This window comes from Leptopilina heterotoma, unplaced genomic scaffold (assembly GCF_015476425.1).
Source record: "Leptopilina heterotoma isolate Lh14 unplaced genomic scaffold, ASM1547642v1 Lhet_121, whole genome shotgun sequence".
Classification (NCBI taxonomy): Eukaryota; Metazoa; Arthropoda; class Insecta; order Hymenoptera; family Figitidae; genus Leptopilina; species Leptopilina heterotoma.
The window spans coordinates 644,568-668,260 of record NW_025110839.1 but is presented as its reverse complement, the minus strand read 5'-3'; the positions used below and the strand labels follow the sequence as shown (position 1 = coordinate 668,260).

The window sequence follows — 23,693 nt, the reverse complement described above, 5'->3', positions numbered from 1 at the left end:
GTAAAAAAACTAATTTTAGGAAATTAATTTTTGAAACCTCATATTTTAAAGTAAAAATATTTATTCCTGAGAAAATAATTTTTTAAAAGTGAAACAATTTCATTCTTAGAAATGAATTTTTATAAGTAAACTTTTGAAAATTAATATTTAAAATTTTAAAAATTCATTCCTAGAAATTAATTTTTTAAAGTAAACAAATTCTTTCTCCAAAATAAATTTTTTATTTTTGATGATTAATTTTAAATGTAAACAAATTCATTCATAGAAATTATTTTCTGTATGTAAACTTTTGAAAATTAATGTTTGAAAGAAAGGAAATTTATTTTTAAAATATAATTTTTGAAGGAAAATAAATTTATTTTCAGAAAATAATTATTGAAAGTAAACAAAGTTTCCTGCAAAAATACATTTTTTACTTTTGGAAATTAATTTTTTAATGTAAACAATTTCATTTATAGGAATTATTTTTTAAATGTAAGCTTTTCAAAATTAATTTTTGAATTTAAAAAAACTCATTCACAAAATTTTTTTTTTTAATCTAAAGTTTTGGAAATTAATTTTTCAAGGTAAGCAAATTTATTTTTGAAAAATAATGTTTGAAAGTAAATAAATTCATTTTTAGAATGTTATTATCAGAAATCTATTTTCGAATGTAAACAAATTCATTCTTATCTTTGACAAAAAAATTTTTTTGAAAGTAAACTCTTAAAAATTATTTTTTTAATGTAAACAAAAATGTATTTTTGAAAATAAAAAATGTATTCTTATTCTTAAACATTAATTTTTGAAAGTTAACAATTTCATTCTTATAAATTAGTTTTTGTAAGTAAATTTCTAAAACTTAATTTTTGAGAGTAAAAAAATTCATTCCTAAAAATTAATTTTTGAAAGTAAAAAAATTCATTCCTGAAAATTAATTTTTGAAAGTAAAAAAATTCTGACTAAGAATGAATTTGTCTAGTAAATTAATTTTCAAAAATAAATTTGTTTACTATCAAAAACTAAATTCTAGAAATGAATTTTTTTATTTTCAAAAATTAATTTCTAGAAATGGATTTTTTTACTTTCAAAAATTCATTTCTAGAATTTAATTTTTGATAGTAAACAAATTTAATTTTAAAAATTAATTTACTAGACAGACATTAATTTTTGAAAGTAGATACAAAATTAATTCCTGGAAATTAATTTTTCAATTTAAGCAAATTTATTCTTTAGAAATTAATTTTTGTAAGTAAAAATATCTATTTTTAGAAATAAATTTTTGAAAGCAATAAAAAATATAGAAATAAATTTTTTAAATTAATATCTTTTTCTATTTTATTTAATTTTTTTCCAACAATTTTTAAAAACTCTACTTAATTAATTTTACGACACAAACATGAATAGATTTAACATTTCTTAATTAATTTAACTCTTCAAATTAAAAGTCACGCATTTTTTCTATTCAATAGTTGAAAAAATATCAATTTTTCTAAAAATTTTTGAATCACTTCCATAAGAAAAGGCGACTAGATATTTAAATATAAATTTTGTAAATTTGTAAATATAATCTTAGTTAAATCTTTTTTTTTTATTTAAAGTCGATTATTTCTCTTATGGAATTTTGTCATTTAACAGTCGATCCGAGAAAATAAAATAAAACCTACTGCGCAACCACACTTATAACGTTGCTGAAGTTGACAACGTTTCTCATCGACGATTCAGAGAAAAAAATATTTTTTTGCGAAGAAAACATTATTTTTTTGTTTGCATACAAATTTTTTATACTCTTCGAATTGTTGATGAAGAAATTCTTTTTAGAAGAATTTTTTTGGTAAAAAATTTCGAGTTAAAAATCAAAAAAAAAATTTTAGAGAGAAATTTGAATGGAAAAATATTTTTCCCTCTAAATAGTTGATTTTCTAAATGTTGTCAACTTCACTAACGTCACTTATATAAATATATGTATGTATATATGTATATTTGAAGAAAAGGTTGTGTGCAAGTCGTCAACCATAATACGATAAATGTAAAAACACATGATACATCTTCGAGATACAATTTTCCAGATCAAGGAAGATGCATGTCCCTCCACATCCCACTACATGCGTTCAACCACAATATTACTAAAGAAAACCATTTTTCGATGCAATGAATCTATTTTTCTCTCTGGATTTTTCAAAATCTATGACAAGAATTATTTTCTTGTCCGAAAAAAATACGAATCGTTGCAAAAATTTTTCTTTGCTCACTAAAAGCAAAAATAAACTAAGATTATTTTTTGCTCACAAAAAGCGAAAAAAACTACGAAATATTGCAAAAACATATTTTTTTGCTCACTAAGAGCAAAAAGAAAAAAACTATGAATCGTTGCATCGAAAAAATTGAATTATCCTATGGAAATTTTTCTTCCCAATTATCAAGTATTAGACAACTAAAAATAAATAAAAAAAAAATTTCCAGGAGCTTATTTTTTTCCAGAAGGCTTTTTCTTTTTTTTCATTCCCAAGTAATTTTGTGATAAGCACTGCACAAGAACGTGACATACGAAAGTACTAAACTCTATAGAAGCTGCTCACACTCTTTGTCAAATTTATTATTTTCAATTAATAAAAAAATTAAATTTTTCCAAAGAGTTTTTTCTCTAAATTAACTAAATAATAAAATGGAGCACTTTGCAAGACTTTTATGAACGAAAATTAGAATTAAAAAGAAAAGGTCTATAGAGAAAAAAATAAATAAAAAAATGGTCAGTGCTCCTAAATATATATATATTAATAATAATAATAATAATAATAATAATAAATCTAGAACAAAATTGTCAGAAAAAAAATATCGAGTTTTGATTAAGTACAAACTTTGGCTCTTTTGTACTCTTTTTTTCATGGGGATTTGGGCTCGGGGGCAGGGCGGAATCAAGGAATGTTTTTTCCAAGGAATACGAGAAACAAACGCCTACCTCCAAAATTATAACGGAGAAAAAAAATGAAAAGTAGCAAATTTTTCGAGTTACCATAATTTTCTATGTAAAAATATACAAATTCACTTTAAAGAAATGCTTTTCAATTTAAGGAAATGTTTTTCGCTTTAGAGAAGTGCTTTTTACTTTAAGGCAATGCTTTTCCTTGCAAAAGAATTTTTTTCGCCTAAAAAAAATTCTTTTTACTTAAAGGCAATGCTTTTCCTTCCAAAAGAATTTTTTCGCCTTAAAGAACGCATTTCCTTGTTAAAAAAATGCTTTTCAAAAAATAACACGCACGCAATTTCACGGAATGTTAAAAGTATAACAACCAGTTGATTTTTTTGTAAACTAAATTAAAAAAGAAAGATAGAAAAAATTATGTAAATAAACTATATATGCATATATTACAGAATAATTTCTTATATTTTAAGATTGATTTATCTTTCTATAAATATACTATATGTATATACTTTATAATTAATAATAATAATAATTATATAAAAAATAGTACCGTTCCCTTGTGTGTTCAAGGTAAATGCAACGATTTCTAAGTACACTTTATCACCATCAAAAAAGTATTATAGAAATTTAATTGGAATTCACAATTTATTATATTTTATCTATGAAAACGTGAAAATTTTTTAAGGCAAACGTTTCATTATCAAAAATTACTATATCTTATTGTAAACATTAGAAAAAATATAAAATATCAAAAAATTTAGGTATATTACAGTTTCTTAATAATTTTCTTTTAATGGAAGATTTCGTTACCGAGTGACTTTGGAAAAAAACACGTTGCAAATTGTTTTGTAAATTACTATTCAAAATTTTAAGTAAATTTTTCAAGTAAATTGCTATAGTTTTTTTTCTTATGTCAAGTTTTTTTTCAATTTGTCACTCGTAAAGTCAGAATAAGGCACTTAATAATATCTTATTATAAATTGTCATTAATTAGAGTTAAGGAAGTTGAAAATTCAGTATGAAAACCAAAAGTTCAATTCGTTTTTTTTCCAAAAAATAAGGGCTGCCTTTATTTAAATTTGCAATATTTAGAGAAGAAATTTATTTTCTTTTTAAACTTTGTAAAACTTATGTAAAAAAAAAAGTTGAAAAAGATTTTCCTTTGAGTCGAATTTATCGAAAATCGAGAATATTTAGGTGAGGAGAAATATTCGAGTTTTGATAGAGTGAAAATTAGGAGGAATAATTATTAATGTACAATTTAGATTATGAATATTCTCTATAAAAAAATTTTTCCTATTTTCATTCATCGAAACTAGAATTTGTAGCAAATATTTCACATTTTTGATCCAAAGATAACATTAAAACCATATAAAAATGATTTTCAACGCTGCATTTTTTTAAAAGGAATTCAATGATCAGAAAATATTTTTACCCTTTTTGAATGTTTGATTTTCCTTAAAAATTGACGAATGAAAAAATTGATTTTTACTATTTTCGATGCATTCTTTGGGAAAAATTGTTTGCTTTTAGACAAAATTCTTTAAAAAAACTACAATTATTATTTAATTTTTTTTATTTAAAAAATTCATTTGTTTATTTTTCTCACTAATTTTGTTAAATAATTGTAAATATACTTGTTATTTATTTTTTTACAGGAATTTCAATAATTTCAAAAATTTCAACTTCAAACATTCTGAAAGTTAACTATAAATTTCTAAAAATTAAAACTGCAATCCTTTCAGAATTTAATTATTTATAGAAGAACTTTTAACTGAACTTCTTCTCTGAATTAATAACTTTTAATTTGTTTTCAAAACTTTTTCAAGAATTCAATTTAAAAAAAAATTGTAATTTAATTTCTTTTTCTAGATATTTTGCAATTTCGGAAATATGTAATTGAAAATATTGAAAAAAATTGCATTTTAAGAACTTACAATAAAAAAATAATTCTAAGAATTACTTCTTTAAAATAAATTCTTTATAAACTTTTTTAAAATAATTTCTTATTATACATTTTTAAAGCTAATTAACATTTTGATTTTTCATTAAAATTTTTGAGAATTCAATTATTTTAAAAAATTTGCAATTAAAATTTTTCAAAAATTGGATTTTCTAAAATTTTATTGTAAAATTTTTAAAAATTCAGTATTTTTAATAAAAATTTTACAAAATTTCAATTATTTAAAAAAAATTTTTAATTATATATTTAAAAAATCAAATTATCTTATAGAAAAATTAATGGAAAATATATTTTGAAATATTTGACGAAAAATAAGTAAAAAATAAATAAGTCGAAAAAATTGCCTTTCCCATAAAATAGAATTGAAAAAAAGACGAAAAAGTTGAACAATTCGAAGCTTATTTTTTATAAAAAAAAAATTGTGATCTCACAATAGTTCGAAAAATAAATGAATTTTCAAATTAAAAAAATGTTTTCTTTTAAGCTTTTCAACCTAACAAAAATTTCTTTTTTTAAAAAACAAGCTTCAAAAATAGTAAAAATCAATTTCTTCATTCGGCAATTTTTTCTTTTTTGCGAATATGTACAAAAACATTTTTCAAAAAAATACTCGTGGATTTCGAAATTTATCAATTTTTAAGAAAAATACAAATTTAAAAAAGGTCATAATATATTATGACCGATTTTATTTCATTATCATTAAATTCCCTTCGGAAAAAAATTACTATAAAAACAATTTTTTGTAATTTTTTTTATGTCAAAAAAAATATCTCACATTTTTTTATTTATTTCTTGAAAAATAAGAAAAAAAGCCTTCCTCCGTATAAGGAAAATTTTGTGTTTCTTTTGATGGCAAAAAGAAAAAAATATCACAATTTTTTATTTATTTCTTGAAAAATAAGAAAAATAATAAGGAAAAAGCCATCCTCCTAATAAGAAAAAATTTCTTTGCTTTCTTTTGATGACAAAATTCTAGAAAAATAAGAAAAATAATAGAAAAAAGAGGTCTTTGAATTATTATTTTTTTTTTATTACAAAAAAAAAAAAAAATAATATTGCCGACGCTGAGTATCGAAAACTATTTTTTTCCAAAATTGAAAAGAATGAAACAATTGTTTCAAAGGCTTTAGATTAAAAAAGTGCCCTGATTTGGCACTTTAACTCCCGAATTGAATGAAAAAAGTGCAATTAGTGACATTTTTATTTTATCTCAAGAACAAAAAATTTAATAAAAAAATAGAATAATGTAAAAAAAATAATAGCAAAAAAAAAAGAAAATATTTCACTTGTCATTTCTTGAAAATAAGAAAAATAATAGGGTCAGACCATTATATTTCAAATAAAGTCGTTGTGGCCTAATTTTTCAAAAAAATTGATACTTTTAGAAATTAATTTAAAATGTATGAAAAAAACATTTTTAAAATGATATCTGGAGAATGAAATGAAAAAAATTATGTTAAAATATTTATTACTTTTCTTAAAATATGAATGTAAAGTGAAGAAGGTGCGGAAAAATGGCACTTTTTTAGCAATTAGAAAATATTTAAAAATTAGAAAAATTCTTAAAAGTGCAAGAAGAATTATTGATTCATTTTCACAATTAGTTAATTAATTATTTTCTAATAAAAAAACTATTGAAAATATAAAAATAATAGATAAAATATGTTTTTAAAGTAGGTCCGCCAAATAACCTAATTTTGACGTTTTTATCAATTAATTACTTTCAATTCAATATTTCTTGTATATATATTTAAAGAAAAAAATTAAGAAAGTGATAAGAAATCTTGAAAATTCATAAAAAGTACTCTATATTCGGCGAGTTTTTATTTCATTACATAATTCCACCTTCTCGTAATTAATTGATAAAAACGTCAAAATTATTTGGCGGACCTACTTTAAAAATATATTTTATCTACTATTTTTATATTTTCAATAGTTTTATTATACAAAAAATAATTAATCAACTAATTGTAAACATGAATCAATAAATAAAAAATTCTTAAAAGTGCAAAAAGCATTTTTAAGAATTTTTCTATGCTTTTTTTAAATATTTTCTAATTGCTAAAAAAGTGCAATTTTTCCGCCCCAGAAGGAAAATTCATTTCTAAAAGTATAAATTTTTTTTTTTTAAAAAATTAGGCAGCAACGACTTTATTTGAGTCAAATTGAGCGCTCCAATGCAAAAACTCGTTCGACGCTCGAAAATTTTTCGAGCAAAAAAGAAAATAATGAAAAGATGAAAGAAAATAATTTCTTGAATTTTTCTCTAAATATTGCAAACATCGAACGTCTTTGTCAGCGCGTGGCTCTTAAATTTGAGGATAAAATTGAGCGGGATAAGTAAGGCCGTGAGCAGCGGCGGGACTGGGAAATGCGGCTGCAGCAGCCGCAGCGGCGGCGGCGGCCGCTGGCGTCTGCCACGGAGTTCGTTTCGAGGCGTTTGCGGCGGCGGCTGCCGCAGTGGCTGGATCGGTTGGGAAGGCAGACTCCCAACTCCGCTTGAGTCCCATCAGCGCGGTGGGATTAATGGGGGCTTGAATGATGGAGGGCATGAGAGTGTGCGGCTGTTGAGCGCGGATAATTGGATAGCGCGACGGAACATTGAAGAGGAGGAACGGCGCCTGCGGCTGTTGTGCGGCGTGAAAAGCGGCGGCCGCATGCTGCGGTGTCATGGCGTAAGAGGGGATTTGATGTTGAGCCGGCGCGGGGAGCGCGAGGGCTTTGCTGGTCGCGTTGGAGGCAGGCGGCGATGTAGGCGAAGTGGAAGTGGGAGGTGGATTCGAGGCAAGAGCCATTAGCCAAAAGTCTTGATTTCTTAGTGCTTGAGCTTGTGCCTGGACTTGGGCTTGCGCCTGAGCTTGGGCCTGTGCTTGCACGAGTGCGTGAATGTCCCAGAGAGGAGGTTGCGGCGTCGGAATTGGGACTGGGGCCGCGGGCGGTTGATGATGTGTTAGAGTCGCGGGTGATTGCGTAGGTAACGTACCAGGTGAGAGGAGAGCTTTTGTCTGAGGCGGGCAGCCCGTTAATACCATATTCATGTCGGCTCCGCTGCACTGGAACACCTCGATGTAACGCTGCTTCTTGCCAAAGATCATGTAGCGATGATGTCGTTGCGTGGCGCACAAGTACGCCGAACTCTCTCTATTCATCTGGATGAACGCCTCGCCCGATGGTTGACCCTGGAAGCAATAATTTCAAATTTATTACATTGCACTCGTCAATTAATTTCGAAAAAAGTAGCAAAAAGTATCTTTCGAACCGAATAATTATTATTACCCAAAAATTTCATTTTGTTTTTCCCTCACTTTTCCCTGCTTTCCAGACAAAATTTCGACTTTTTCCCTGATCCTAATTAATATTCTGATTCACTCTAAAAATAATTAGATACTCAAAAAAAAATGTTATATTACATTTATTTACGAATTTCTCTAATTGAGGCTCCGGATCTTAAAAGGGTACTTTTACCATTTAAAATCAATGCTGAAAGTGACCTTTTAAGATCCGAAGCCTCAATTATAAAATTAGTTGAAAATATCAACGACTTCTTTTTTAAATAAATATTTAATTATTATTATTTTTCCGTACCTATTCTATTCTATTATTTTTCCGTAGGAATTAAAATTCTTCAAAACATTCAAATTCAAACTTTTTTGAAATTTAACAACTTATTAGAATATTGTTATTATAAAACATGAAGATATCGATCGATTTCTTCATGTTTTATAATACTTTAGGATGACAGAGTAATAAAATCATTATTTTATACTATAAAAATATTGTTACTGTAAATTATTCAAAATTATCTTCATAATTTCAATTCAATTATTATTTTCTGGGAATTTTTACTAAAATTCTTCTTTAAGTTTAAATACCTAAATTATTTTTAATAATTTTTGAAAAAGTTCTTTAAGAATTTTCAAATCTATTATTTGTTTACAATTTAAATTTACAAAATTTCGATTATTCGGAAATTCTTCAATTAAATATACCTATATTAGATCTCAAAAACTTGAAATAATTTTTAAAAAATTCGGGGATCCAAAAATTTAAATAATCTTTTTCAACAAAAAAAAAATGAATGCTACAGAATTGTAAGTTAAAAGTATGAAAAATTCAAATTTTCAAAGATTTTAATTTAAAACTTTTTCAAAATTCAATTATTTCTAAAAATTCACGCTGTAATACTTTTAATATTCAATTATCATCTAAAATTTTAACTGAAATTCATTCTTAAATCAATTTTAATTAGAAAATTCTACTAGAATTCAATTATTTAAGTAAAAAAAAAATAATTTATTGAATAATTGAATGTTTCTTAAAATTGAATTCTCACAGAGAATTTTATCAACAAATTGTATTAAAAATAATTGAAATTCTGCGATGAGTTTTATTATTTAATTAATAAAAATAATTGATTTCCTACAAAGAATTTTATTATTTATGAAAATAATTGAATGTCTTTAAAAATATTTATTACTTATGAAAATAATGAAATTTTTGCGTACAATTTTATTACAATACATAGTAGATATTAAAAATCATTAAATTGAGGAAAATTTTTGTAATTAATTGAAATTTTGTTAAATTTTTTGAAAATAATTCAATTTTGAAGTAGAATTTAATTTTTTATAAAGATAATTGCAATTTGACGAGATTTTTTTTTATGTTTTTGAACAAAATTGAATTTTTTTGAAGAATTTTATTACTTTTGAAAATAATTGAATTCCTAAAAAGAATTTTATTACTTAAGAAAATTTGGAAACAATTGAATTCTTACAAAAATTTTATTATTAATAAAAATAATTAAATGTTTGTGTAGAATTTAATCAAAATTTTTAAAAAATAATTGAATTCTTTTGGAAAATTTTATTAAAATAGTAGATATTAAAAATCATTAAATTGAGGAAAATTTATTAAAATAATTGAAATTTTTATAAGAATTTTATTAAAATTTTTGAAAATAATTGAATTTCGGAGACGAATTTTATTATTTATAAAGATAATTTACATTTTGACGAGAATTTAAAAAATTTTTTTCCATAATTGAATTTCTGTAAAGATTTTTAATGCTTTTGAAAATAATTGAAATATTATTAATACAATTTTATTTAATTAAATTCATTTTTTGTAGAAAATTAATTATTTTAAAGAATTTTAATAAAATTCTTGTCAGACATTCAATTATTTTGAAAAATTTTGATAAAATTATTAATAAGAATTGAATTATTTTTATTATAAATAATAAAATTCTTTGCAGAAATTTAATTATTTTAAAGAATTTTAAATTTTTATACTTCAGCTACAATTCTTCAAAAATACGAATTAAAAAAAATGGTTAAAAGTAAAAAAAAAGTAAAATTCATTTAAAAATATAAAATTTTTTTCAGTTATATTTAAAAAAAAATTTAATTTGTTTCAATTTTTTTAAATTACCTCCTGGAATTCAATTTTTCTTAAAAAAAGAATGTAATTCAAATTTTTCAGAAATATAATTTCTTTTAAAAATTAAAAAATTCAATAAATTATTCAAAGGTTTAATAATTTCGTTAAATAAATATTTAAATACTTATTGTTATTAATTTTTTTATCAATTACAATTTTAAATAAATTTAATAAAATTTTTAAGAATAATTAAATTTTTCGAGTAATTTCATTAAAATTCTATTTAAAAATTATTGAAATTGAGAAGAATTTTATTATTTACGAAAATTATTGAATTCTTGATTTCATTAAAATTTTATTGAAAATAATTAAATTCTTTCGAAGAATTTTATTAAAATATTTTGAATGGTTCCTAAGAATTTTATTAAGGCGGTGTCAAAGTCGATGTGATTTTCCTATTGAAGCTCAATGCAAAAATTCAATTGACTGTGGGACCCCCTTAAAACTTTTTGAACGATTTGTAAGAATTTTATTAAAATTTTTGAGAATTTATTTTTTTATTTCAACAATTAGCTGTTGTATATAGTGTAAATTCTCAAAAAAGGAGAAAAAGTAGCTTCTAGTGTCAAAAGTTAAAAAAAAAAGTATCGAAATAGTAGCAAATCGTAAAAAAAGTACTAAATATAGTAGATTTTAGTTGATGAGTGTAAAACCTGAATTTCGGTTATTTTTATCTTTCATTTACTAAAATTATTTCTATTTACTAGAAAAATGTTTACTTTACCTGTGTGTTGTAAACCATATGAACTCCTTGATAAACAATATTTTTCGAGTGCTCCCCCATAAACTCGAGGATGTGCTCCACTAGAGCTTCGTAAGGGAGGCCACGTAAACGAACACAGTCTTTGCGAGTTCCTGAGGTAATAATGTGCTGAGGAAGAAGTGGATTGAATTTTGGCAATGGCAGCACCGGTGGTACCATTCTGTCGTATGCTTTAATGCCACTCACTCGATTTAATACCTGAGGAAAGAATATCAATCTTTAATAACATCAAATTGAAAGTTCAAAAATAAACCAAGTTGAAATCCACAACATTAAATCTACGAGAAAATTTTTTCAAAAAATATATCATTCAAAGACAACGCAACAATATTATCACAAAAATGTATTAAAAAGGTAGATTTTTATTTTTGCTTTAACAATAATTGTTGTATATTTCTTTAAAGTAATATTCAAAAACATAAAACAAATTTTTTTTGTTGATCAACGTTTGTAGATTTCATTTTCGTCAAATAAAATTAAATAAAAATTGTTCAAAAATACTTTTAATTCTAAAAGTGACTTCGTAAATTACTTCTTATTTAAGGGCATCCGGGAGAAAATAGTGGTTTCGTAAATTTCTTCTCATTTAAAAAGAAAATATTTTGGGTTTGGACTTTTTGGAAATAATAGACTTCGGGTCGGAAATTTTTTATCAGTTCGCTTTCATTTAATTATCCGGATAAATTCAAACTCATCTGAATTTATTTAGAAGTAAAACGACACAAGGGAACCCATTTTTCTTCGAGGGGTTTTCTCTACATGCCCTTAATAAAGAATATAGTCAGAAAATTCGAATTTTAACCGAAAAAGGACTGAAAGTGGTCTTTGAAAAAAAGGAATTTTTGTGTAAAATGTAATGTATTTAAAAAATTAACCTGTTGTACTTCGGCAGTGGTGCTTCTAAACAATTCAATATATCGGCTGCCAATACAATCCCTGTGTTTACCGAGGGCCTTCGCCGCATCTTCTTCTTTCGCAAAAAGAACAAACGCATCACCAGTCGCCCGTCCATCTGCTTTCTTCACAAATAAAACACCTTCCTCGCCATCCAATACTTGGCAGGGCTTTTGTCCAGACGCAAAAAAGTCCAGCTGCAATAACCATATCGTAAAGATCATTAAATTAATAATAACTGGCGAATGTTACGCGTGAAACATGATATTCAATTTATTATTATATAACATTTTTATAATAATTTCTTTTTTGTACACAACAATTTTTATTTTTAAATATAAACTTCAATTTTCGAATAATTTTAGATTTTAAAAAATTCACTTATTAACTACATAGGTAATTGATTATTAATTACTATTTTCAAAAATTTTAATAAAATTATTCGCAAAATAAAAATTTTAATAAAATCCAATAACCAAATGTTTAATTTCAATTGTTAACAAATCTGATTATTTTAAAAACTTGGAAGAAATTCTTCATAAAATTAAAGTACTTTCATCAAAATTGTCAAATAAAAATTATTAAAGAAACTTCTTTATTTAAAAAAAATTCAAAGCAATTCTTCAAAAAAAAATGTAATTAGGATTTTAAAAATTTCTTAATAAAATTCTTTAATTATTTTCGTAAATAATAAAGTACTTGGAAGAAATTCAATTATTTTTATAAATAATAAACTTCTTCGAAGCAATTCAATTATTTTCAAATTTTTTCATAAAATTCTATGCAAGAATTCAATGATTTTCAATAAATTGTGTAAAAATTTAAATCATTTAAAAAGAAAAATTATTAAAATTTTGTCCAACTACACGCGCGTAATAATTTAACGCCCATTGTTAGTTAAAAAAACGTTCCTTTACAAAATTTATACCAAAAATTTATTATTTTTTAAAATATATAATTTTTGAAAATATAATTTTTCAAAAATACGATAATATTTCACAAGAATTTTTAAAAGTAATCAAATTAAATTTTTTTAAATATACAATTTATTTCAAAGAAATATGACAAAACTTTTAATTGTATCAATTTTTAAAATTATTCGTTTATAATTCAAATTTTACGAAATTTAGATTACTCGGAAATTTTTTAATTAAATATATTTTAGAAAATAAAAAGTTTCAATAATTTCAAAAAATATTTCGATGAATTTTAATAAAATTTTTCAATGTATTCGATTACAATTGTATTAAAAATAATTGAATCTCCGTAAAAAATTATATTTTTTATGAAAATAATTGACTTCTGGAAAAGAATTTTATTATTTACGAAAATAAATGAATTTTTGCGACGAATTTTAATATTTAGGAAAGTAATTGAATTCCTTCCAAGAATTTTGTAATTTATGGAAATAATTAAATTTTTGGAAAGAATTTTATAATTTATAAAAATGATTGAATTCTTGTGAAGATTTTATTACAATTTTTGAAAATAATTGAATTTTTCTAAAGAATTGTATTATTTAGGAAAATAATTGAATTCTTGCAGCGAAGTTTATTAAAATTTATGAAAACAATTGAGTTTTTTTGAAGTATTTTGTAATTTATCAAAATAATCGAATTTTTGCGAAGAATTTTACAATTTATTAAAATAATTGAATTCTTGTGAAGATTTTATTACAATTTTTGAAAATAATTGAATTTTTCTAAAGAATTGTATTATTTAGGAAAATAATTGAATTCTTGCAGCAAATTTTATTAACATATTTAAAAATTATTAAATTCCTGTGAAAAATTCGCAGAAATTTAATTATTTTCAAAAATTTTAATAAAATTCTTGGCATAAATTCTTGGAAGAAATTGAATTTCTCCGATGATTTTTATTACTTTTGAAAATAATTGAATTTCTGCAAACATTATTGTAACTTCTCCAAAATTCAATTTTTTAGTGTTTTTAACTAAAATTCTTCTATAAATCCATTATTTTTAATAATTAATCAAATAAGTATTAAAAAATTTAACTAATTTCAGACGAATTTGAATTATTAAAATTTTTCAAAAAATCTTTAAATTTTCTAATGAAATTTATTAAAAATTGAAATTTTCTAAAACTTCATATTACAACCTTTTGAAAAGTTGTTCTATTTATGAAAATTGTAAACGCAACTCTTTTAAAATTCAATTTATTTTGAAATATTTAAATAAAATTATTCATTAAATAATTTAGAATTATAATAATTTTATGATAGTTCTTTAAGAATTAAATTATTTAAAAAGAAATTTTTGTGAGAAATAAAAAAATTTGAAGGTTTTTTATTAGAATTCGTGGTAATTTAATAGTTTATGAGGCAAACAGAAAAGAAACAAAAATACAGACTTTTTTTATAAATACTAAAAATTTGATTTTTTCCCGTAATTTTAATAAAAATCCTAGACTGTTTCCTGAATTCCCTAACCTACGGCAACTATTCTCCTTTTTTATAGAATAAAATTCACTTTAAAATACCTAATATAAATTGAAAAAAAAGAATATTTAACAAATTTCTCTCTATAAAATAAGAATTATCAACAAATTGAGAACTTGCAATAATTGTACTTAAGGAAATGTTAAAAGTTGAAAAAAGAGAATAAAAAAAAGAAGGAAAGGTATTGAAAGTTGAAAAGGGAGAAAAAAAAAGAAAATTAGAAGTTGTAAAAAGAGAATAAAAAAGAAGAACGCTTAATTACCACTTGTTTTGCTACACAGTCGTAGGGAAGACCTCTCATTCTGACGATGACTTGAGGTCCTCGGGAAAGGAAGTCATGAGCTTCTCCACTCGTACCACCAGCAACTCCGACAAAATCATCGCCGGACGCTTTGTAAACTTCAATATAACGCAGTCCAATATGATGCCTGTGCCTTTTTAGCGCCATGTCTCTATGTTCCTTACTTACAAATCGTACTAAAGCTTCTCCGTTTCGCCTTCCTTGTGGACTCAAACACAAGGCAACACCACCCCTGCAAAAATTGTTCCAATTCACAATTAGCTCAAAATTATACAATTGACACCGCCTCATAAGAACTTTAAAAATTAATCTTTATTCTTAAAACTTAAATCAATTGAATCGGACAAAAAAATACTGATTTTCCATTCAATTAAATTTCCAGGCCTGCGTCAATAAAATTTATCGAAAAACTAAATTCTACATACAAAAAATTAAACTCTTTCGAAAAAAAACAAAATCAATTGATTTCGGTTTTTTTCGAAAGAGTTGAAAATTGATTGTGAAAGATTTGAACTAATTTTTTTTGTAATAATAAATATGTCCAAAAATTTAGAATCACAAATCGTGCATAATTGTGGCAGACTCAAGAAGCTTGATCCTTGACCTGCGATAAAAGTTATCGTCTATACGTCCAGGAGGTTAGTGTTAGTTATTTAAGTTTTTTTTCGAAAATCTTTCTCGTCAATTTTTTTTCAAAGATATCTCCTAACATTTGTCTCTTAACATATAATTATATTTCCATTAAAATAAACTGTCGTCAACAAATAATAGGAAATTCACAATTACAATTATAATCAAGATTCGCAGGCAAAAAGAAAATATTTTTACAGTAATAAAACAATTTTTTGTCAATAAAAACCAATTATATTGTGGAAAAAAAGTTGATAATAATGTTTTAAGAAAGATGCCTACTTTTACCATCGATCCCAGAAGCTTGCGTTAAAAATACAGCAATAAATTGATTAGTAATTTGTTTTTTCTTTTCATAATGAAAAAATTAAAATTATTGTTTTACTTTTTTCTCATACTTCTTTTATATTTGTAATAATTTAAAACTTTTTTTGCTTCTATTTGTAATATTCGAAATTATTAAAAATTTTGTATGTTCCTAAATTTTCGAACGTTCAAATGAACACGACGACGATCATTTGTTTTACTTCTTTTAAAATTGAATTTTATTTACTATTTCAAATAGTGCAAATTCAAAATCAATTGTTAAAAGAATACAATTTTACTTTTTATTATACTAATCGACATAATCTCTCCTCACGTGAAGATAGTGTCGTTTTATTCCAATATTTTGTTTTATAGTTCGAATTGTTGTGTCAAAAATTTGATAGTTAATTTGTAAATAATAAAATAAGTGGAGTAAGAAAATTGAACCCCAATTTCAAAAGCTCAATAAAGAGGTACATTGCAATTTTTTAAAATAATTAATTATTCCATAAATTATTTATTGTTGTATTAAAATAATTGAATTCTGATAAGAATTGATTCAATAAAGAATTTTAGTTAAAACTTTAGAAAGTAATTAAAAGTGTTAAAGTAGGATTCTTTAGAAATAATTAAATTTCAACAAGTTTTTAAATTTCAATCTTTGAAATTCTAATTGCTGTAAAAGTATCATAATATTTAAATATAAAAAAATATTAATTTGTTAACTTCTTTAAAAATTAAAAGTTTTCAATAATATTATTCAAAAATTCTAAAAAAATAATTGAATTTTGGAAGACTTGCAGTTTAAATTTTCATAAAAAATTTTTTCAATGGTTTTACATTGAAAGTATGTATTTCGAAATTTTAAGCAAATAAAGAACAATAAATATTTAAATATTTATTTTACAAAAATGATTAAATTTTGAAAGATTTAATTTGGAAATTCTGAAAAAAGTTATGTTTTTGAAAAATAGTAATTAAAATTTTTCGAAGGTAGGTATATTTGAGTTCCCGAAAATAATTTTAAAAAAATTGAAACAATTGGAAATTTTGTAAAATTTTATATTTCAAAGAATTTTATTTTTTCATTTTTAAAAATTACCTATAAATATAATTGAGGGCTCGGATCGAAGAACCGACGCTTGTAAACGCACAGAACATTGCGAAGCGTCGGTTCTTCGATCCGAGCCCTCAATTGTGTTCTTGAAAATACAGTATTTTATGAATTTACAAAAATTATTTTATTTAAATAATTCAATTCTCGTCGTTGAATTTTGATAGGAATTGATTTAAAGATTTTTAAAGATTTTTAAATTAAATTCTTTGGAAATTTAAGGGAAGCAAAAGTATAAAAATATTAAAATTTTTATTTAAAAAAATTTTCAATGAAATTCTTCGCAAGAATTCAATTATTTTCATAAATAATAACATTTTTCGTAAGAGTTCAATTATTTTTATAAATAGTAAAATTTTTAGCAAAATTACATTCAAACAAAATTTTAATAAAATTTCACAAACGAATACAGTTATTTTCTAAAATTTTAATAAATTTTTCGAAACAATTCAATTATTTTCAAAAAGTTTCACAAAAGAATTCCATTTTTTTCGTTATAAAATATTTCAAAAAAATTAAATTATTTTCTAAATTTCTAAATTCAATTATATTTATGAATAGTAAAATTACTTGCAAAAGATCAATTATATTCAAAGCAATTTCACGAAAGAATTCAATTTATTTCTTAATTCGTTATAAAAAAATTACAATAGAATTCAATTATTCGTTGAAATTTTAATCAATTCTTCAAAAAAAATTTAATTATATTTATAAATAGTAAAATTCTGTGTAAAAAATCAATTATTTTTAATACACTTTTAATAACATACCATAAAAGAAATCAATTTTTTTTTCAATTTTTAAAAATATTTTTCAAAAAAATGCAATTATTTTCTAAAATATTAATAAATCCTTCGAAACAATTCAATTATATTTATAATTAGTAAAATTCATTGCAAAAACTCAATTGTTTTCAAAGAAATTTCACGAAATAATTCAATTTTTTTCTTAATTCGGTATAAAATTTTTTAAAGGAATTCAATTGTTTTCTAAAATTTTAATAAAATTCAATAATTAAATGTTCAATTTCAATTATTTACCAACACAATTATTTTAAAAACTTGAAAGAAATTGTTCATAAAATTAAATTATTTTCAAAATTTTTAATTAAAAGTATTAAAGAAACTTCTATTATTTAAAGAAAATTCAAAGAATTTCTTCAAAAAGAATTTAATTAGAATTTTCAAGAATTTTAATAAAATTCTTCGCAAGGATTCAATTATTTTGATAAATAATAAATTTCTTTGAAGGAATTCAATTATTCTTAGATTTTTTGACAGAATTCTTTTGCAACAATTCGATGAATATCAATAGATTAATATTTTGGAAGAATTACAATTGCAATTTTTAGAAATAATTAAACTTCAAAAGATTTTTCATTGAAATTAGGATGAAATTTTAATTCCTGTCGAAAAATAAATAAGAATAAGTTTTTACTATTTTTTTTTAACAAAAAGTATTGAAGTTTTGAATAATTTAATTCAGAAATTCCGAAAAATTGCTTCTTGAAATAATGTAATTAAAATATTCTAAAAGTAATTGTATTCCCGAAAATAATTTTAAAAAATTGAAACAATAATTTTAAATTTTGTCAAATTTCATTGAAATAAATTTAATATTTCAATGAATTTTATTTCTTTACTTATTTTTTTTTCATTAGTAAATTTAAAATAAGGAAGGAAAATGTTTAATTACAGTATTCCTTATTTCATTCTGATTTTTTTAAAATGGAACAGCAGAAATTTCATTCATTCGAACGTTCAAAAATTCTTCATAATCTAGAAAAAATTCTTTCCCAAGTTTCGTTAAAAATAAATTCAACTTACTTGACAATATTCAGTCCTCTGAAGAATTTTGCAATGTCCTGATCAGACAATTGCCAAGGAAGTCCTCGCGCCCTAACCACGCAATTGCTGTCTACCTCTTCGTCGTTTGAGCTAAAAATAAAAATATTTCATTATATTTAAATAAAATAAAATTCTTTTTTTTTTGAGAATATTTCAATAGAATAAGAATTAACTAATTATTAAGCGACACTCTAATTATACACGAGAATTTATAATCTAAAATGCTATGCAAATAAGTAAGATATGAAAGCGAGAATTTGCAAATGATATTAAAATTAAGTAAATAAAATGTATGACGAAAAAAAAAGAAATTTCGCAGTTTATTAGGATACAAAATAATATCTACAAAGTTTAAAAAGATGACCCATTTTTTTTCTCCTAAAATAAATAGTGTTGTCTGATAAAAAAAGTAACGTGAAATTATAAAAATCTTATCTACATGTCATTTAAATTAGGTACTGTAAACTTAAATTGTGATTATAATTATTATAAATGCTAATTAAAAATATATTATTTATATGAAAATTATATTCTTTATTTCTTACCATATTCCAGGTTCCAAAACTAGATTAACCACCTCCGGATTTTGAAAAACATGACCTGCAACAAAAGGAAAACTATTTTTAATTCTCATTGTAATTTAAATTTTTCATTTATTTATTTTTATCGCACGTCAGTAAAATTCTTACTAACTCCTTCTTTGTATTCCTCTCATGATATTATCTTTCCGTTTAACTATTTCTTTCATAGAATCTTTTCTCTTTTTTAAATATTTTTTTAAATACAGTTTTTCTTTTTAAATAAGTAAGTAGAAAGGTTACAAATGAAAAACAATTCTTTTTTAAAACATAACCTCAAAATATTTTACCTGTAAATTACTAACTATATTTATTTGTTTTTATTATAAATTTAATCATAAATAATAAATTTAGATCGAATTCACGTTTTGACAGGTAAATGAATTCTAATCGAGACTTTTTGATAGGAAAAATATAATTAAAATGACTCGAACTTCGAACAAAGCAAACGGAGTAAACGACAATGCTGGCCACTTGTTGCTTCTTGTTTTGATTTTTTCAACCACTCACCACGCGCTTATAAGTCACGGCGGGAAATGATGGAAAATTTCAAATAACAAGAATTTCGATTTTTTTTCTAAAAACTATGATAATAGGAAAAAAATCATTTTGAAAATTTAACGTAAAAGTTAATTTTTCTCTAGAATAAAAAAATGCAAAATTTCTCGTCTGAATGTATAACAAAGAATGTAAAATAGAGAAAATAATTTCTTCGTAATTTTAAACCATCATCCTGTCTTCTCGTTTATTATTTTCTTTTCTCAAAATAAAAGAGGCGCAACGTTTGCTGCCAGCGACAAAACGAAAACCAAGCAGAAAATGATGTCTTCGATTTACAAACTCAGCGAAAACGTGTTCCTGGGAAATTGACATTTCGCAATTATTTATAAATTCACCATTGCAAAATTAGCTTCATTTTCAAATCTGATTTCGAATATCGATCATCAATATATTACAAAAGCGATTTGTTTATTTACTTATTTTTTTCAGGGCTGAATTGACGTTTTCAGTATAATTTTAACGACGCTCGACGTGAAAGGCAGAAACACAAATACGGCATAAAAAATTAAATATTATTAAATATTATGATTGTTAATTATAAAGATTTTAAAGCGAAAAGTACAAAAAAGTAATTACTTTTAGTTTTACAAATTACAAATTACAAATGTTACCAATCAAAACATTTCTTATCATAAAAATTAAATTTGGTTTTTTCCTAACTTTTCCCTCATTTCTAAACAATTTTTTGACTTTTTCCCTGACCCTAAATAATATTCTGATTCACTCAAAAAAATATTCTATTTCATTTATTTACGAATTTCTTCAATTGTAAAATTATTCAAAAACATCAATAACTTCTTTTTTAAATAACTATTTTATCATTATTATTTTTCGATAGGAATTAAAATTCTTCAAAATATTTAAATTCAAACGTTTTTGAAATTCAACAAATTACAAGAATATTTATTACAAAACACGAAGAAGTCGATTTCTTCATGTTTTATAATAAAAAATTAAAGATGACCGAGTGATAAAATCATTATTTTTTATTAAAAGAATATTTTAACTGTAACTTCTTCAAAATTATTTTTATCATTACAATTTAATTATTATTCTCTAGAATTTTTAACGAAAATTTTTCTTTAAATCATTTATTTTTAATAATTTTTGAAAAACTTCTTTGAGAATTTTCAAATCTATTTTGTTTACAATTCAATTTTACAAAAATTTCGATTATTCGCAAATTTTTCAATCAAATATATTTAAAAAAATAAAAACTTCAAATAACTTTAAAAAAATTCAATATTAAACTTTTTCAAAAAAAAAATTAATTCTACAGAATTATTAGTTAAAAGTATGAAAAATTCAGATTTTCAAAGATTTTAATACGAAACCTTTCCAAAATTCAATTATTTCTAAAAATTCACGCTATAATGCTTTTAATATTCAATTATTATCTAAAATTTTAACTGAAATTCATTTTTAAATAAATTTTTATTAGAAAATTCTATGAGAATTCAATTATTTAAATACAAAAATAAATAATTTATTGAATGTTTCTTAAAATTGAATTCTTTCGACGAATTTTAATAAAACTTTTAAGAATAATTTCATTTTTCGAGGACTTCGATTAAAATAGTATTAAAAATAAATAAATAATTTAAATTCTGCAATGAGTATTATTATTTATGAAAATAATTGAATTCCTTAAAGAAATTTTTTATTATTTATGAAAATAATTGAATCCCTGTAAAAAATGGGATTATTTATAAAAATAATTGAATTAATGCGAAGAAATTTATTTTTGAAAAAGTTCTTTGACAATATTCAGATTTATTTATTTACAATTAAATTTAATGAAATTTCGATTATTCGAAAATTTTTGAATTAAATATATTTTAGAAAATAAAAACATCAAATAATTTCAACAAAAAATCCAATTAAACAGTTTCAAAAAAATTAATTCCACAGAATTGTTAGACAAAAGTATGAAAAATTCATACATATTTTCAAAGATTTTAATTTGAAACCTTTTCAAAATTTTATTATTTCTAAAAATTCACGTTATAATGCTTTCAATATTCAATTATCATCTAAAAGTTTAATTAAAATTCATTTTTAAATCAATTTTTATTAGAAAATAATACGATAATTGAACTATTTAAATACAAAATTAAATAATTTATTGAATAATTAGATGCTATTTAAAATTGAATTCTAATAAAAAATGTTATCAACAAATTTTTAAATAATTACATTCTTTCGGCGAATGCTAATAAAATTTTTAATAATAATTACATTTCTCGAGGAATTCGATTAAAATCGTATCAAAAATAATTGAAATTCTGTAAGAAGTTTTATTATTGATCAAAATAATTGAATTATTACGAAGAAATTTTTAAAAAATTCGTAAATAATTGAATTCCCGTGAAATTTTTATTATTCATGAAAATAATTAAATTTTTGCGTAGAATTTTATTAAAATTTTTTTTAAATTATTGAATTCTTTTGGAAAATTTTACTAAAATTGTAGATATGTATTGAAAATCATTAAATTAAAGAAAATTTTTTTGAAAATAATTGAAATTTTGTAAAGAATTTTAATAAAATATTTGACAATAATTGAATTCCGGCGAAGAATTTTATTATTTATTTAAGATAATTAATATTTTGACAAGAATTAAAATTCTGCAATAAGTTGAAATTCCAGCGAAATTTTTATTATTTATGAAAATAATTAAATGTTTGAGTAGAATTTTATCAAAACTATTTTCAAATAATTGAATTGTTATAGAAAATTTTATTAAGAATAGTGTATATTTGAAAATCATTAAACTGAGAAAAATTTTTGAAACTAATTGAAATTTTGCCCAGAATTTTATTAAAATTTTTTAAAATAATTGAATTTTGGAGAAGAATTTTATTATTGAGCATTGCAATTTTGACGAGCATTTTATTATTTTTGAAAATAATTGATTTCCTGCAATAATTTGTAACTTCTTTAAAATTCAATTTTTTTTATTGCTTTTAACTAAAATTCTTCAATAAATACATTATTTTTAATAATTAATCAACTAAATATTAAAAAATTAAACTAATTTCCAAAGAACTTGAATTATTAAAATTTTTCAAAAATCTTTCAAATTTCTAATAAAATTCATTAAAAATTTAAATTTTATAAAATTTTTAATTAAAACTTTTTGAAGTTTATCTATTTATGAAAATTGCAAACGCAACTCTTTTAAAATCCAATTAATTTTGAAATATTTAAATAAAATTATTCACTAAATAATTTATAAATAATAATTTTATGATAGTTTTTGAAGAATTAAGTTATTAAAAAAGAAAAATTCAGAATTTTCTTACATATTTTAAAAATTTAATTTTTTCCAGTACTTTTAATAAAAATCCCCAATTTTTCCTGAATTCCCTGACCTATGCCAACACTGTATAAACAAACAGAAAAAAATTTCTAAATAAACTAAAATATTGATTAAGTTTCTGTGCCTGAATTATAAAATCTTTCATAAAGAACTGTCCAAAATAGAATTTTTTTATTTGAGAGAACGTAAACGTAAATGCAATGAAAACAATGAGTTAGAAAAGGAAAGACATTTATATCCGTCCTTTTTCAATTCATTCTTATGTTTGTACTGAAAAAACACTTACGTTCTCAATAAAAAATTTATTCTGAACATGAAAAATATTTTCTCAAAACTGTTTTTCGTTTTTAAAATCTTTTTCTATAATGTGAAAAAAACTTTTTTGCTCAAAACGGTTTTCAGATTATAAAATTGTTCTCAAACAAAAATTTGTACATTTTATAAAGATGAGATACACGTTCATCGTTAAAAATATTTAAAATAATGAAATATTGAGAATAAGTTGAGTAAAAGAAAAATTACACGGCCTCAGTTGAGAACCTTCATATAACGATAAGAAGTCAGGCTGCTTATAATATTAAATGAACAAGACTTGACCCACACTCGCA

The 23,693-nt window shown here is 22.5% G+C and overlaps 1 protein-coding gene across 2 annotated transcripts in view; it reads right to left on the bottom strand.

The window, feature by feature from the left end:
• Positions 1–23,693, bottom strand: part of LOC122511686 (RNA-binding protein fusilli-like) — a 111,295-nt gene that overhangs the window by 14,444 nt on the left and 73,158 nt on the right. For both annotated transcript variants that reach the window (XM_043627096.1, XM_043627102.1), the window contains 6 exons: positions 19,169–19,223; positions 18,603–18,713; positions 14,688–14,958; positions 11,946–12,161; positions 11,032–11,268; positions 7,849–8,044 (listed from right to left, as the gene is read on the bottom strand). In XM_043627096.1, the coding sequence (XP_043483031.1) occupies positions 7,849–8,044; positions 11,032–11,268; positions 11,946–12,161; positions 14,688–14,958; positions 18,603–18,713; positions 19,169–19,223 (1,086 nt within the window). The remainder of the gene's footprint in view (positions 1–7,848; positions 8,045–11,031; positions 11,269–11,945; positions 12,162–14,687; positions 14,959–18,602; positions 18,714–19,168; positions 19,224–23,693) is intronic.